The following is a 17,233-nucleotide window of genomic DNA, read 5'->3' as shown; positions in this document are numbered from 1 at the left end:
AATATGTGTATTTAATCCCAGTGAAACACCAGCAGTAGCAATAAAAAGCCTGAGGGTCAATTGTTCAAAAGCATGGAAACGGTCTACATCTGGTAGTGGTAAACCCTTAATGACAGTGGTCTAAAATATCTCCAGAGAGAATGTGTGATTCCTTTTTGATAAGAGAGATTTGCTATGACACAGACATCTGCAAGACAAATCCTTGAACTCTCTCAGCCCCCCATGCCTCACAAGATGTCTCTTTGTGAGGAGAGGAAGGGAAGGAGTAAGCCACTTTGAGGGGAAGAGAAGAAGTTTGTCAACCGCTTTGAGACTCCTCACAGGAGATAAAAGTGGGGTATAAATCCAAACTCCTCTTCTTCTTTTATAGTGCCCATAGGTGTTGTACCTGCCAATACCCTTTCTGGTGTCCAACAAGTGTTTTTAGAAAAAGGAGGAGAACAGGTGAGGCATTTGGACTATTGGATATTTGATTGGTGCAGATTTTAGAAGTTGTAGTAGTCATTTTGTAACTGATTTTACCTCAGCCATTTACATCAGCCATTTTGTGGTTGCGCCCACACACTGTCCAAATTTCAAATGTGCCTGCAGGCTAAAAAATGTTAGGAACCCCAGGTCTATGCTTTGTTGTGCACCAAGAAAATATTTCAACACTTTCCTAGAAGTGTAATAAAGTAGAAAACAAAAGTTTATTGTTAGATCAGAATCATGTGGCTTTCAAAATCTGAAAAAATATTTTGACATTTGTCTGGAAAAAAAATCAGCCTTTCTCTATCCCAGGAAAATATGAAAATAATGACCAGGCTCACACTTTGTTTGTTCTTCAAAGATTAGGACCAGAATATAGGAGGCCACCCCATAGCCTGCAGGGTCATCCCAAACCAAAGTATACATAATTCAGATCAAGGGAGCTAGAAATATTTCCCATTGCAGCAACTGGCAAACACTCCCACAAATTCAAAACCAATCTCCTAGGTTAGTAGCCAACCTATGGTGCTCCAGATGTTCATGGACTACAATTGCCATCAGCCCTGTCAGCATGGCCAATTGATGGAAATACAGGACATTTAAAATGGATGCTTTCTTCAGGTCATCTAAAACACTATGGCCGGAATAACGGGTTTGTAGTAAAGCAATTTATCCCTTCTCAAAGAAGTACAGTTTGAATAAGTAGGCTTTGCTTCTGATCTTGATGACAGCCAGAAGTTCAGCGGTGTTTTGAGTTGATGCTGTCAGTGTAGATGGTCTTGTGCATTTTCTGCTTCAATGTGGCACTGACCCTGATACTTCCTCAGGCCCAGAAAAATCATCATCACCTTTTAGCATCTGCCATTACAGGGAAAGGAAACAAAACGGCCACATGCCTCTCCATTGGTCTTAGACATTTGGCCTTTACATTGAGTTGGCCAATTGCTTTCTGTTCTTGGGAGGGTCCTACAAGAGATTTCTTTGCAGAAACTCACGGATCCAACTGTGTGGGAAATCAAAGTCTATCTGTATAATGAAGTATCCCTACAAAGAAAAAAAAGTGCATTAAACAGCTGGATTGGGGTGGAGTTCTACAGTGTTTATAGCCGGGGCTACAGCTAGTGCAGACAACCAATACCCATGACTAGGGATTGGCTGCTTGGATAGGGAATGCAACAGGGGCTGTTGGAAGATAAAGTACAAGACAAGGCATAACATGGGAACTCAAGAGAAACAGACCTCTGGCAGCTTCAGCCAGAAAAATCAGATTTGGGATAACTGAACTCAGGTTCCTCCAAATCTCCCACTACCTGTATGCTGTCTTCTATACACCACTATAAAATCTGCTTAGGATATTGTATGGTTCTGGCTAGTCCAATGAGCTCTTGGAAGCTAAGTAGGGTCATCCCTCTGGTTAGTACTTGAATAAGAGGCCACCAATGAAGCCCAGAGTTGCTACACAGTGGCAAACCACCTCAGTTCACCTCTTCTCTTGGAAACCCTATGGGGTTGCCATAAATTGACTGTGACCTGATGACATTTTCTGCATCCACTCACAGCTATCAAAAATCTTCAGTGCTCTGTCCTTCAAGGAAATCTAACTGTTGACAAAGCTGTACATAACTGTCCATGATTCAGAGAACCAATACCCATCCTCAACAAACTGTCACGGTGTAGGGGATGTAAAAGCCCAAATAAATAAAGGTGTACTTGCATTTCTGGTTATTATCTCAGAATCTCTGAGGTCAAATAGGTCAAGTCCTCTGCTGTTCATCAAGGATGTTAGAGTCGACTCAATTTCTACGGAGTGGAATTAAAACAGACTCATGCAAAATCACAGTATGCTTGCTTTATGGTCATGGTTTCCAAAATTTAAGTTTCAACTTCCCACATTACAGGCCACCATCAGATTATCAGGCATTCATACAACAGCTGAAGTTCAGAACGGAAGCAGAGATGGCAACTTGCCCATGGTAGGGAGATCTTTGGCAGAAGAAGTCAATCTTCATCTATCTACAATTCTGTTGGCTGCACCCAGAACTACCACCAATCACAGTAGACAACACTGATCCAGATGGGCCATCTCATGTAAGGTCTCTTTGTATGTTCACCTCTCCTTTGGTACAAGGAGAAATCTGGAAGTCTAAAGGTGCTGGTTGAACCTTAGGGGGTGAAGAACCCCCCCCCCCCTCACCATTTTTACCTTTCTTCCTTGCTCTCCCAATCCCTTGACTATCTAGCTAATAATACCCAGAGTTCTCCACAAGACCTGACAACATAAATATCTCCTGCACCACAGAATGTTGCAACAGTTGCGTGTCTATATAGATATTCTTGTCACACAAGTTCCTTCATTTTCTACTCGCTTTGCCCCATTGGCACTCGGGACTCAGATTTATTCCACAGAACATGATAAAAGAAAACTCACTTGAAATCACTTCTGGGATACCAGCAACAGTGATGACTTTCTCCAAGATGTACCTTAGAGTTTCATTGATCTGAAATTGTTTTAAACAACATCGTTAATTGTAAAAGCTCTCTGTTTATTACTGCTATGTTTAATTGAATTGTGAGCTTGAATTACTGTGGATCAGTCAATCTTACCACGTGGCCTGAAGAGCCCATACTGAAAGGAATGGTAGTGTTTCTTAATGACTGTAGAAATTATCTCAGTGAGTCTGAACTGTATGCTAGTGGCTCTGTCAAAGCAACCATCAGGGCTAGAACCCTCCTGATTTATAGATTTATCTTTATCTTTATTAACCTTTAATAGGCATAGATAGGTCAAGATTTACACAGACACAGTCTCAAATATAGTTCAGTAGCAAGAAAATAGTTCAGTAGCAAGAAAATAGTCCACATAACTTGATGGTCCTGATTTATAGCTCTGTCTGTGTGCCATCACTTCAAATGCTATTTGTTTCCCTGGATGCTGTGGTTGTTTTTATGCTTTAGTTACATCTTGATGGCTGACAATTGTAATGCTTTATGCTCATTCATGATTTTATGCCGTTTTTATGATGCTTACATTTTACTTTGTCAGCAAGTCTCTGGAGAGGTGGCATATTATGTTTCCTAAACTAAATAAATAAATTGGTCAACAAAAATCACAGACCTGTTTGGGACCACATTTGATTAAGCTTGCTAGCAGTCCTTAATTGTGATTTTAAATTTTGGTTTTTATATTTTATATATGCATATATTATATATACATGTATATCACACACACACACATATTCATATATGTGTTAAGCTGCCTTAAGGTCTGTAAGGAAGAAAAGGTGGCTAATAACTGTTTTAAATAAAATTAAATTTTAAAAGCATTGCATTTTTGAAGGTTTCATGGCTGGAATCAACCCAATTTTGTGGCTTTTCCGGGCTGTGTGGGTGATGTCTGGTAGTTTTCACTCTTAATGTTTTGCCCACATCTGTGACTGGCATCTTCAGAGGCATGTCACAGTAGAGAAACACATCCTACCATTACATGCATCTGAAGATGCCAGCCACAGATGTGGACAAAATATTAGAAGCAGAACTATCAGCCCATGGACACACAGTCCAGAAAACCCCGAAAACCCATCCAGTTTTCCTTGCAAAATCGACTTCAGTTCTACTTTTCAGATTCAAGAAAGGAAGGTGGACACTTACCACAGCTACATCTGAAGAGCACCTAATCATTTGGGGCTCTAGCCTGTAAGGAAATGGAAAACCAAGAGGATAAACAAGGGAAGAACGGCAAAAGCGGCCCTCTCCCAAACTGTTTGCACACCGCTGAGCACACCAGCAATCTCCCAATGGAACAGACATACATACAAAACCTCAGAGAGATGCAGATCCAGTCTGTTTTGCACATAGGAAGCTTGCACAGTTGCAGTGACTCCCTGCAGAAGAAAACAGAGCCAGGACTAAAGGATTCACAACTGAACTGCATGAAGTCACTGTTTCCTGCATGCATTTATTAGCTTCAACAGGGACCAAATCAGCAAAAAGCATTGACTTCTTTGCAGAGATGTATCTAAAGGAAATGGAGTCTGGGGCAAAATCTGAGTTTTCCAACCCTCCTTGGTCTCCCCCGACCCCCGATCTCATGAAGGAGTGCCCAGGTCTTCGGCTCGAAGCCAGCAACAGCACCCAGGTCTACCTTCCAGAGTCGGTGAGGCACCCAGGTCTATCGCCCGAAGCCAGTGACGGCACCCGGGTCTACCGCCTGGAGCCAACGAGCATGGCCTGGGCCCGGCACCCCCTCATGTGATTAGATGGCATGTGCCCGAGGACATGTGTCACCCCATGTCCCTCTGTCAGATACACCCCTGCTTCTTTGTGATCAGGAAATGGAGTACCCCATCTCCAAAAAGGTGGCAAATTAACTAACCTGTTCAAGATATATAATCAGCGGGATCTCCTCCCTGTGTAAAGAAACACTGAGCTCCACGGCCACAGTTGACTTCACCAAGGCCCCTTTTGGCTGGAGGGTAATTTGGGGAAGACTGAGACTCCACACTTTAGCCAGGGAGTCATTGTAAGAGGCGCCCAGGAAAATCTGCGCAGCAAAGAAGGAAAACATAGGATTGCCACTACTGCCCTGTGAGGTGGGTGGGGCTGAGAGAGCTCTGAAGAATTGTGCCTAGCCCAAGGTCACCCAGCTGGCATGTGTTGGAGTGCACAGGCGAATCTAGTTCACCAGATAAGCCTCCACAGCTCAAGTGACAGAGTGGGGAATCAAACTTGGTTCCCCAGATTAGAGTGCACCTGCTCTTAACGACTACACCACGCTGGCTCTCCAACATTCTTTGGATTTCTGCTTGTTGAGCGGTTCTTACAAGTAATGAAGCCCTGCTCAAAAAGGATGTGTCAGCCCAATTCCTAATAGCAACGATCTGGTATTGCCTGTGGATGTGGTAACTTTGTGCTAAACCAAAACATAAATTTTTGCTAATGTCTCCCAATCCCACCTGGATGTGTTTTTTGAGGGAAGGGGTCGAAAGAGGAAAATGGCTGTTCCTAAGCAAAGAAATGCTATCGGTTGAAATGTTATCATGTTTGCCATGCTAATGTAGGATCTGATTAAAACTTACCTCTTGCACAATCTCCTGATCAGATTCCAGCTCTTCATTTTCAAACATTTCCTTTAAAAAAAAGGATGAATTCCATGTTAATGGATGGATTCCAGGTTTGTGCATTTGAAACCTTAAGAAAAAGTTGTTTGCAGTTTCACACACAAGAAACGACAACTTTGCTTTATATTGAATGTAGACAGTCAGTTTGATCTGTTGTTAGACCCATGATGCATGAAATGCTTACCCCGAGGCTATCTGCTCTGCAGTAATGTCTCCCCGTGTTCCTCTGTTTACACATGAGGAGGCTTCTGAATTTTATGCTTAGTAATCTGACCAACCAGGAAATGTGTTCCTGGTGCTTCTTATTGGCAACAAACCGCCTCCTCCACATTTCACCTCTGCCTTTGCATCATTTCACTCTCACCTGAACACCAACCAAAAAGGGCTCCTGCAGTCCTTACCTTTAATTCTTCCCCTGTGAAGGTTAACATCAGACGGTCATCTAAAAAGGCTGCTGAGAGAAGTGAACTGAGGACATGCTCTGAAAACCAAAAGTAGAGCATTCTGGATTCGGACAGTAGAGACGGGGAAAATTCAGAATCATGGAAGCTGTCCGAATAGTTCCTGTAGAGGAGGAGGCCCTTTAGAAAAAAACAGAATACATTGCACTCAGTTACCAAAAATCAAGAGAACTTCCCCTCTTATTCCATTGATTCATTCCATCCCCTAGGGGATTATGTCTTATGATTTGGTTTATTGCCTGCCTCCTACGTTGACTCTTGTTTTGATTTTCTGAGACCGTTTCCAGGGTCTCTGCAACTTATTTTTACAACTCTAATTCTATTTGCAACTCTAATTTGCAACTCTATTTCTATGTGGGACCCAGGACCTGGTATGGAAAGTCAGTGTTGTTGAGCTGATAGGGAACAGCGATCTCAATGCTGTCAGATTCAGTATCTCTGCATGCGAGCAAGTGACAACTACTAATGTAGTTACATTCGCCTTCAGAAGGGAAAATTTCTCAAAGATGAGGTGGATAGTGCGCAGGAAGCTGAAAGGGAAAATCAAGCAAGTCAAAACTGTCCAAGATGCTTGGAGGTTATTTTAAAACACAGTAATAAAAGCTCAGCTGGAATGTGTTAGGAAAGGCAGCACCCAGTCCAAAAGAAAATCACCATGGTTAACAAGGGAGGTTGAGGAAATTATCAGAAAAAAAGATGTCTTTTAGAAAATGGAAGTCCAGCTCGACTGATGATGAAGTTCCAAGTATGGTAGGGATGAGAAGTAGTTGAGACTTTGAAAATATGGCAAACCATCTCTGTCCATCTCCAACACAGGTCCAAGGATGCCATGAACCCACTGACACTTTTTTTGGTGCCCACCAACTGTTTTTAGGAAGTGGGTGTGGCCAAGTAGGACTCTTGCTCAGCAAGGCTTCTGATTGGCTATGCAGGTTCTTTTAAATGTTGCTTTGGTTGCTATTAGCATGTAGATCTACACTGTGTTAGTGAAGTTAAGCTGTGGCACCCGTTTTGATGCTGTGCCCATCATGCTGTGTGAAAATTTCAGATGTACTCATGGGCTCAAAAAGATTGGTTGCAATAAGTCACCCGCAAATTGGCAGTATTTTCCACCACCAGCTGAATCAGTAGGGGTGGACACATGCACCCTCTCCTAAGGAACTACAAATCCTACAGTTCTTTGTTTTGGGAATAATGTGCAGCAGAATGTTTTCTGGTGCACCACCCACTCTCCTATGCTCATACTTTACACCACAACAGGAACTTTACCTTGGTTAGGGATGGAGCTTTACCTTATGGTGTGTTTCCAGATAATTTGCTTTTATCACTGGAAATGATGCCAGAGAAATGTCAACTCCTATATCTCTATCTCGGAGGAAAGATGCTGCCAAGAAATGTTTTCAAAAATTATATTTGCTGATCAGGTCCTCAAAGTCATTTCAAACCACAATACAGAAGGCACTGGTTTCAAAAGAATATCTGGCCATTTTTAAATAGGAGCATGTCATGGGTTTTTAGGAACTTTAGAGACCAACAAGATGGGGGGAAACAGTTTTCCAGAGTCAAAGTGCCCTTCATCAGATACCTGGAAAAGGCCCCTTCCGCTCATGCAGAATAATGCACTTTCAATGCACTTTGCAGCTGCGCGGGATAGCAAAATCCACTTGCAAACAATTGTGAAAGTGGATTGAAAGTGCATTATTCTGCATGTGTGGAAGGGGCCAAAGGCTTACATCCCATAAATCTTGCTAGGAATATCTACGCTGCAGATCTGATTTCTGATACTGAGAGTATTCTCCTGCAGGTGCTTCCACAGGAGCAAGCAAAATAGTCACTAAAGCATTTAATACAACTCTCCAGAACTTTCATGACCTAAAGCCGACAACCCCAGGATTCTTTCTTTCTTCAGACTAGGGATTTTGCAAGAAAAGGTACGTGGAATTTACAAGATCCTGCACAAGGAAAAAAAGGATGAAGCAACCAAAAAAAAAACCAAAACCCAACCACCCCCATTAGTTAACACACTACATATTTTAAAAACATACTGAGAGAAAGCTGCAATGCCCAAAGGCCAGTTGAAGAAAGCCCTCACATATTTCTCTAAAAACTTAATAACGATCAGATGAATGAAAGAGCTGTCGATACTTGGTGCTTGAGAAACAACACAACTCCAGCTTTGGGAGTTTGGGGGTGTGGGGATGGTTTACCTGCGGTGTCCTGAACGTACTCAGCCAGCAGGTCAGCGAGAAAGTTAATTTCCTTGCACACCTAAAAAGGAGGAGGGAAGACGTTCAAATACACAGATTATGTGACATCTTTACAGGCATTTTGTGGTATGAGAAGCAGTGCTTCATTTATTGTTGTATCTAAGTGGCTTGCGATAACTGCAAAAGTAAGCTTACCTGCAGACAAGGAAGTGGAGTCTACAATGACTTTATGAAGACAACAGAAAAACCCATTCACCTTTTTAAAAAATGCAGCTGGAACTCAGGGTTTTCCTGCATCAGAGGGCACAGGATGTTGGGAACAGATGTCAGTGGAAGACGGGGAGACTAGACTAGAGGGGAGGGGAAATTTGCCTTGTCTTGCACCTGAGAGTTATCAGAGAAAGGGAAGGTTTAGAGGTGGGGATTAAATTTCCAAGATGTTTTATTTCCCCACCTTTGTAATTCTTCATGAGCCCCCAAGCTTGCTTCCTCCAATAATAAATTCATACAGTAATTGATACAGCCTGAAGGCAAGGTTGGATTTCATCATTCTGGTGGGGGGAATCTCTTATGCGTGCCTAAAAATGTTACACTGTTAATTAAAATACCCTATTCCCCCCAAAAAATGATTGAACATGTTCGTTGTCCTCAGAATATCAACTACAGAGTTGAAGAAGAAGAGTGTCATTAGAATATGGTCAAGGAAAAGAGGAAGACCCAGTGGGAGATGGATCGACTCAAAAAAGGAAACCATCGCCTTCGGTTTGCAAGACCCAAGCAAGGCTGCTGCTGATGGACTTTTTGGAGGCCATTAATTCTGAGGATTGCCATAATTCAGAAGTAACTTGATGGCACACAACACACAAACCCTATGAGATAGTATCCTGAAGTAGACAGTTTTCCAGCCCCTTAATCATTTCCCCCACAATTCTGTATGAACCCATAATATCTGTAAAAATGACCAAGCCAGCAGCTCTTGGGATGTTAGCTGCCAGCAGATCAGTCTTTTTGTTTGGTCCAGATTTCCACATTTGATCATTCCAACCTGTATTTGTGTAGCTGCGGCAGAAATGCAGATTTCAAAGATGCCCTTCAATGGGTAAGCATCTTGATAGTACAACGTACTTCAAAACTTTTTCCTATGAATAGCAAGCAATGTGGCCAAGCATTATGGAAACCTGGGAGTTTGAAAAACCTATTCACACAACAAGTGATTGTGTGCTACTTCCATCCAGTTTCAGTTCTCATGAGCCACATCAAGCTGATCTGAACAAGCTCAGAAAAAGTTTATATAAACAGACTCTGTTCTACTGCCTTACAAGGTTTTGGGAGATACAAATGGGCAAACAAAACAGAAGAAGTAGCCATCTACTGAGTCAACCCTTCCGTCTATCAGAGTGATATTGTCTTCGTTCTTGGCAGCTGTCTGAACTTCTACATCATTTACGTATCTATGCGCCTTACCTGGCGTTTGAGAACCAGCTTCAAGGTAAAGGAGATGAAGTCTGTAAAAAGCTGTTTTAGCCATCCTGGACTGTATGGAGAAAGAGAGGAAGTGAGGTTTAAAAGGTGAACTGAAGATTGATTTGGATTTTTCTCCTACCCAGTACAAATGGGTCTCAAGCGGCGGGGGGGGGGGTGGAACAGAAGGATAGAAGAAGTTGACATCTAAGAAGAGAAGAAGAGTTTGGGTTTATATCCCACCTTTCTCCCCTGTAAGGAGACTCAAGGTGGCTTACAAGCTCCTTTCCCCTCCTCTCCCTTCAACAGACACCTTGTGAGGTGGGTGGGGCTGAGAAGTTCCGAAGAACTGACAAGCCCAAGGTCACCAAGCAGGAATGTAGGAGTGCGGAAACACATCTGGTTCACTAGATAAGCCTCTGGCACTCAGGTGGAGGAGTGAGGAATCAAACCTGGTTCTCCAGATTAGAATCCACCTGCTCTTAACCACTACACCACACTGGCTCTCAACAACTTGCAGCAGCAGTTCCAGCTCTCTAGAATGGTTTGCTGGGATATAAGAAGGGCCAACTCTGCAGATAGCATGGTTCATCTTATTAGCTGTAAGTTGTCTCAAGCGGCAAACGTGTAGATTTTCTAAACAAATAAACAGTGTAAGGCTGTCCTTCTCAAGCAGCCCTTTGACAGCATTTGGCTGAGGATCCAACAGCATGGTATGCCATTATGAGGTTTGTTCCCAGGTCCAGCTAGTTGTTCCAAAACTGATCTCCAGAGATTAGTTCTCATGGAGAAAATGACAGCTTCAAAGTGGCCTGTATGGCCCCTTCCAACTCTATGATGTTATGATTCTACCACTGACTCCACCCATCTTCCCTATCCCTTTCCTAAGCAGTTGTTCTGAAGTATGTGAAATGTGTAGCAAACATAGAAACCCTTCCACCACCCCTCCCCACTAGAAAGTGCCAAACCCAACTGTGCATTTCAAATGAAACAACGTACTCTTTCTCTCCCTGGAGGTGCAAGATCAGCTTGTGGAAGGTCAGGTAGCAATCTGAGGTATCAACTGCCAGGAGCTCTTTTTTACACACTGTAGAGCAGGAAAAGAAATCCCTCCAGTTATTAGAAAACATGGTTCCGCTGGACTCAGCTCTCTGGCTTTCAGGGATTCTCATTGCAGGAAGATACAGAACAGAGACGGTGAACTGAAAGTCACATGTAAGAAGCACATTTGGAAAACTGAGGTGCCTTGCTACACACATCCTTCCCTTTATACTCTTTGGAGCAATGATGTTGTAAAAATTATGTTGCAGCAATGCGCCCCTGCTCTGTATATCTATAGGCAGTTGAAACCATCTCAAAACATAAAAAATGTGCTGGGATTCCCTGCTGCAGCTACTGCCCTGCAGAGGAATTCTACTTAGCCTGTAAAACGGTTATCCAGCTTATCCAGGAATACTTACTCAGTTTAGTGTTTATTTGGAGGTCAATGGAAGATTCAATTTCAAAGTCAATCACATGAGTGAATTTCAGCCTGGCATGAGAAACACAAAAGAGAATTCACAAGCCACATAGTTCAGTTCAGTCCAGAGATGCTTCTAGCCAAGATACCAATATGGTTGCTTTAGGAGGAAGCGGTGTTGAGAGAAAGAACTGGGAAGACTCACTGCTAGGCAGCGAAGCACAAGCTTTTCATATCCATGGGCCTTTCCCCGCTCTTTTCCATTCCCCCTATGTTGCGCATTGCTCTCAGCGCGCGGCATCTGCGCGGAGTCATCAAAAGGCGCCCTTAAGAAGAGTGCCTGGAATGCCGCACACTGAGGGGGCGCGACAGCGGCAGCGTTGGGGTGGTTGCGCTGTTGCCGCCCCTGTCATGGGGAGTGCCAAAGGACCCCGCGCTACTCTCTTCAAGTAGCACGGGGCTTAAGGTAAGTGGGGAAAGGCCCCATGACTCCATATTCATATTCTGACGTCTCCAGTGGGAAGATTTTTGGTAGTGGAGCCCTACCTGAGGAGTCCCAGGTTCAACTCAAGCCCTAGGGGATATATGACCTTAAATTTCTTAATGAATTATTCTAATTCACCAGTTTCACACTGGATTCTCCCTTTGAAGTTCCTTTGTCAGGGAATTGAAACTTGATCCATTTAACTGGCCAGGGCCTCAACTGGGGACCATCTGAATGGAAAGCAGATGGTTTGTCGCAGAGCCTTGGCACTTTTATGAAGCAGCTGTTTTATACTAGGTCAGGCCATTAATCTATCAAGGTCAATTATGCCTACTTTGACAGTCAGTCATTTTCTGGGGGCTCAACATCAGCTACTGATTCTTTTTGGAATAGAGATTCTGAGGATTGAACCTGGACCCTTCTGCATGCAAAGCAAATACTCTACCATTGAGCCATGGCCTCTCCCTTTTAGATATTGGACAGAAAGGTGGAGAGCTGAGAGGGGTGGGGAGAGATAGAGAGAGACAGAAAACTAATAAACTTCAAGTTGATGTGATGGAGTCATAAGAAGCTGGTGTACAACTAACCCAAACATCCCCAGTTTTTGCAGCCTAGTTGAGAAACCAAATCAACCCCCTTTCTATTCTTCCCGGCACACCTTGATGATAGAATACTCACCTCCAGGCACCTATATAGCCATAGCTCAGAGTTCCTTTGAAGGAGGCTGAGACATTCTGGATTTCCAAATCAATGGAGTCCTTGAAGTCTACCTCACTGTTTCCTATGGTCAGGTTATCAATGTGGATGCTAACAAAGGGATGAAAAATTGGTTTGAGTCCTACTGATCTAGGAGGTGCTGTTTGGATGAAGAATGCATACAAATCTCCTTTTAATAGCACAGTGGGAAATGCAGCTGTTGCTACTGTGTTCTGGGGGCAGCAACTAAAGCAAGCAAAACAACGAACCCCTAATAACAATACATACCATTTTGAACCCAACAAAACAACATAAATTGGGGTGAGTATTGCAATGTATTGATTTAAACCCTGCCTTTCTTCTTCACTGAGGCTGCTTTAAAATATAGAAAACACTTCAAGGAGACATCATAATACATGCAATCAACAATATAATTGGACAAGGATTGCAGAAACTAGTCAGCAGTGCATTGTTTGGTGTCAAATTCAAATACCATTTTTGTAAAAACACTCTGTGGTCAATGGGAATCTGGTCCTCCGTCCCACAAATTTAACACCCTGGCCCTTTCCCCACTTACCTTAAGCCCCGCGCTACTCTCCTCAAGTAGCGCGGGGTACAGCTGCAGTCCCCACTTCAGGGGCAGCGAGAACGCAGCCGCCCCAACACTGCCTCTCTCGCGCCCCCTCGGCGCGTGTAATTCCTGGCGCCTTTTGAAATGGCACCTTTTTATGACCGGGGAAGCCGGGAACGCGCGCAGGAATTGCGCGCGCCAGGAACTGCGCGCAGCAACCCTCGGACAGAGGTGAGTGGGGAAAGGGCTGATATCCGAAGCTAAACTATACTATTCTAAGCCCACTGACTTCAACAGAAGTAGGTAACACTGCTAGTACTCCAGTTTTACTTAACACATTTTTGCTTGGGGTGCTTACTTTGTCAATCCATAAGCCACTTTGCCAAGAAACCGCATGGACTTCTCCCCTGTGATATTAGGATAGGTCGCATGACGAAACACTGCTTGAATCATCCGTGCCGTTTGCTGATTGACTGTCAATGAAAGACAAAAACATATGTTTATATCCACTTTTCTCCCCAATGGGCACCCAAAGTAGCTTAGAACAGAGTTCCCTCTCCTTCATTTTATCCTCCCAACAACAACCCTGTGGGGTAGGTTAGCCTAAAAGTGAAAATTAAAAACACAGAGTGATATTTAAACCTGGGTCTTCCAGATCCGAGTACAGCAATCTAATCACTGGCTCTCTCTTTCAAGCATACATAAAGGAAACTTGCTTTTATTTTCAAAGTGAAATCATAGAGTCTATTCTTATTTGCCTCATTTACACCCTGCTTTTCTCCCCAACTGTGACCCAAAGCTGCTTACATCATTCTCCACTCACAACAACCTTGTGAGGTAGATCACACTGAGGCTGCGTGGCTGGCCCAAAAGCACTGACCACTAATACCAATTCCATGGCAGAGTGACTATTTGAGTCTGGATTTCCCAGATCCTAGCCCAGACGTCTAAACTTTATAGCACACTGACTCCGTCTGTTCCAGAGTTTTGAAACAACGTACTCTTGACATTGAAGGGCAGCTTCTCACAGCTGGAGCCTGCAGAACTTGTTCTCCCACATTTTATGGCATTTCACCACCATTGCCGGGTTTTATGGCTAAATATCTGAGTAATTTAATCAATCCACATCTCCGTAGATATTTTATGCTTGCTCGGCTTAATGTGCTACCGACTGCCCAAACAAGAGGCAGATGTCATGGCATCCCACAGGAGAACAGGACTTGTTCCTGCGCAGCGGGCCTACCCGAAACAACTCGGAACATCGATGCAATTCCTTCATTTGTAAAGAGATTTGGCAGTCTATCGGGTTGTTTTTTTTCTTTTTTCCTCGAGGCCATCTTGAAGAAATTTTCAGTTGAGATCAGACAAGGAAATAGGTGTCATACTTGCTTAGGCCGATTTCGCGACGTGGCCAAAAGAAACGGCTTAGCGACATGACGCCGCGAAATTGCGACGCGATACGATAAAAGCGCTTCATTGAACAGACGAGGCGGAGCTGGCGGGCCCTCGCGCAGTCTCAAGAGAAATGTGACGGGGATTCGCACTGAAGCGCGCTTGCGGAAGGGCGTCTCGCTGACGCTTAAGCCCTGCGCACTTATGAAGCCCGTGCAGGCCCGGACGCGTCATGCCCACGAAAGGCGCGATGGACAACGCGGACTGCCCTGATGTCCCGCCCGTCCCCCATCTGTCAGTGCGCCTCCCCTCCCAGCCTACCGTCAGTCCTTGGTGCATGGAGTCTGCGGAAAGGTGCTTTGGCCATGCAGGGGAAAGCACTAGGGACAAACGTGGTGTGTGTGGCGGGGAAAAGGTGACCAGTTTACCGCCTGGCAGTCGCCATTTTGAAGAGCGGCTCCCTCATGGCTGTTACGCAGACGAAAGCGCGCCGATGCGTCCAGGGGGAAAGAGTGGTTTAAAGCTGCCTTCTGAATGGCCTTAGCCCGGTTTAAGCGTTCCAGCTGACGGGCGCCACGCGCATCTCAACGCATTATACAAGGCGAAGCAGCGCCTCGCTATGGCGGTTCTTTTACCGCTGCCACTGACGCCATATTTCAGCTTCAATGCGAGGAAAGCGGCGCCTTTAGTGACCATCATCCCCACACTACTGAATCAGTTGCCAGGTTTTTAACAAAGGCACTTGGATCAAGGGTGAAACCTTTGTGTAAATTTTAGTCAATTAGGTTTTAACCTAATTTGCATTTTACCACTTTTTATATGCCATTAAAGGTATTGTATTTGTATTTGCATCTGGCATTCTTCGGTGCTCCTACACAATGATGCCTAGTGCTGGACAGGTCAAAAACAGCTGGTGGGAGAGGATGGAGAAAGGAGGGGAATGAAAGGTCATCATTTCACTCTTTGCCCAGGTATGGATCCCCTACTACACAACAACAAAAGAAGGAAAGAAACCCCTGGACTTACGCACTAGTGCAGCCCTCTTGGTGATCCTGGAGACAATCCCTGTGTTTCTGAAAGAGGAGGGCTGCTCAAAGGTACAGGCCAAAGAGGTGCTGCCAAGAGCTACCAAAACCACCAGCGTCCTCAGCATTGTCCCTGAATGATCTCCGAAGCAGGAGTCAGCAAGAGCCGAAGAGCTTGGGAGCAGCTGTCTCCTGTTCTGGCTGCAAAGGGCTGGTTTTGCGCCCCATAGCTCGACTTTCCCTTGGCAGGACATGACCCGCTTCCTAGCTTTTCTGCATCCTCCTTAACTCATTCATAACCGCTGACTTGGCCATTTTGAGATTTCAGCCTTGGGCTTTTCCGCACCAGCTTTTTTGATCTACTTTTTAACCACGTGAGCTTCCTCCTCCCTCACACATTGTATTGTTTGCTCTCCTGGTTTTCCTTTGAGTTCTTCCTCATGTTTTATCAGATCAGAGATGCCTGGAGCAGCCATCTTTGGGCTACAATATGTGCAAATTAGCTTTTGGGGAAGCGCTTTGAAAAGAAACGGCGCACTCGGATCTTTAAGCACTGCAGAAGGTTTGAAGTAAATTGGAGAGAAGAATCGGAACCAGGAAGGCATGGCATTATTATTTATGGAAGGCTTCCTTTCCTATCATTGCTTCTCTCAAAATCACACTTATCATTGCAGGAAAGACTACACGTAATCCCTTTTACATAGTCATATGAAGAATTCTGAGTGCAAGAACGGGGTGAAGGGAATTTATATCAATACTAGCAGCAAAACCCATTTTATGGTGTATTGAAATGGGCTCTACCTAGGGTAGGGGAGAGGTGCGCTGCTTTTCCTGCCTGCCCATTTTGTCCGCTTCCACTGCCTTCGCTTCTGCCATTACTCCTCCCCCCACACACACACACTGACTTTTTGCATTGGTGCCACTGGAAAGTTACCCAACTCGTCCCAGGTTGGTGTTTGGAGGATGGGAGACTGTGGATGGAGGAGGGAGGCTTGTGCCAAGCTTTGTGGGGTTGGGAGAGGGTGGGTGGGGAAATGTGGAGGGTGCTGGCAGGGCCATCGGTGCACTGCCGCCCAACTTGGTGTTTGGGGGTTGAAAGAGGGCAGACGGGAGAATGGGGAGGGCACTTGTGGGTTGCTCCTGGGAGGAAGGGAAGGCAGGTGAGGGACTAGTTGGAATGTGAGGGACGCACTTCCAACCAATAGGCATGCAGTGCGCCCATCAAATGCACCCATTGGTTGGAAGTGAGTTGTCAGTTCATTCCAGCCCTTAGACACCTTAAGAGTTAAATGGGGCTGAGAAAGTCCTGAAAGAACTGTGACTAGCTCAAGGTCACCCAGCAGGCTTCATGCGCAGGAGTGAGAAAACAAACCCAGTTCACCAGATTAGAGTTCACCACTCTTAACCACTTTACCACACTGGATTCCTGGACAAGACCACATAGACTGCCCAGCAATTAACTACTGTGTTTTTAAAAGTCCAGTTTGGAACAACTCCGAGTTTTGAACCCTCCATTGAAAGGGATGCTGACCATTTTCATTCCAGAAGCAAATTCCAGCAAAAGAACAGCTGTAATCTCTTCCGGCTATCCCTGGCCTCCTGCTAACACCCTCATGTTTCAGATTTTCCTTGCTGTGTGTTTATAAATATGACAGGCCTTCCTGAGGAACATTCCATTCCCACATGCGTCCAGGGTGAGAGAGCCCCAAAGCGACCGATCAAATTTGTATTGTTTTCTGCTACAATATCCTGGAGTAAAGAGGTGAATGACTTCTGGTAACCCTTCCAAGGCAAGGAAGACTTTCTGGAACTTTGGCTGAACTTAACAAGAAAAAAATACTTTCTGATAGACTTTAATTTTCCTTGAGTCCCAATTGAATGAGATTATTATT

At 44.5% G+C, this 17,233-nt stretch overlaps 1 protein-coding gene across 1 annotated transcript; it reads right to left on the bottom strand.

Moving 5' to 3' along the window:
- Positions 1-659: 659 nt before the first annotated feature.
- LOC125443566 (cholesteryl ester transfer protein) lies at positions 660-15,538 on the bottom strand. The gene is made up of 16 exons (XM_048515780.1): positions 15,343-15,538; positions 13,283-13,397; positions 12,336-12,464; positions 11,175-11,245; positions 10,714-10,801; positions 9,718-9,787; positions 8,254-8,314; positions 7,339-7,430; positions 5,987-6,166; positions 5,544-5,594; positions 4,841-5,008; positions 4,282-4,349; positions 4,117-4,159; positions 2,897-2,966; positions 2,183-2,268; positions 660-1,512 (listed from the first exon to the last, which is right to left on the bottom strand). Exons 1-16 carry the CDS (start codon positions 15,467-15,469, stop codon positions 1,435-1,437), a joined length of 1,497 nt encoding a protein of 498 aa, XP_048371737.1. The 5' UTR covers positions 15,470-15,538; the 3' UTR covers positions 660-1,434.
- Between the last annotated feature and the right edge of the window lie 1,695 nt (positions 15,539-17,233).

Source organism: Sphaerodactylus townsendi, linkage group LG14 (genome assembly GCF_021028975.2).
Source record: "Sphaerodactylus townsendi isolate TG3544 linkage group LG14, MPM_Stown_v2.3, whole genome shotgun sequence".
NCBI classification, from domain to species: Eukaryota; Metazoa; Chordata; class Lepidosauria; order Squamata; family Sphaerodactylidae; genus Sphaerodactylus; species Sphaerodactylus townsendi.
Note: the sequence above shows the minus strand (reverse complement) of the source record. Positions and strands in the feature narration are given on the sequence as shown.

Coding starts and splice junctions, on each gene's coding strand:
- LOC125443566 (XM_048515780.1), bottom strand. CDS start 15,469: ATGCTGAGGACGCTGGTGGTTTTGGTAGCTCTTGGCAGCACCTCTTTG. Junction 12,465..13,282: donor GTGGCTTATGGATTGACAAA/GTAAGCACCCCA, acceptor TCCCTTTGTTAG/CATCCACATTGATAACCTGA. Junction 4,160..4,281: donor CTGCATCTCTCTGAGGTTTT/GTATGTATGTCT, acceptor ATTTCCTTACAG/GCTAGAGCCCCAAATGATTA.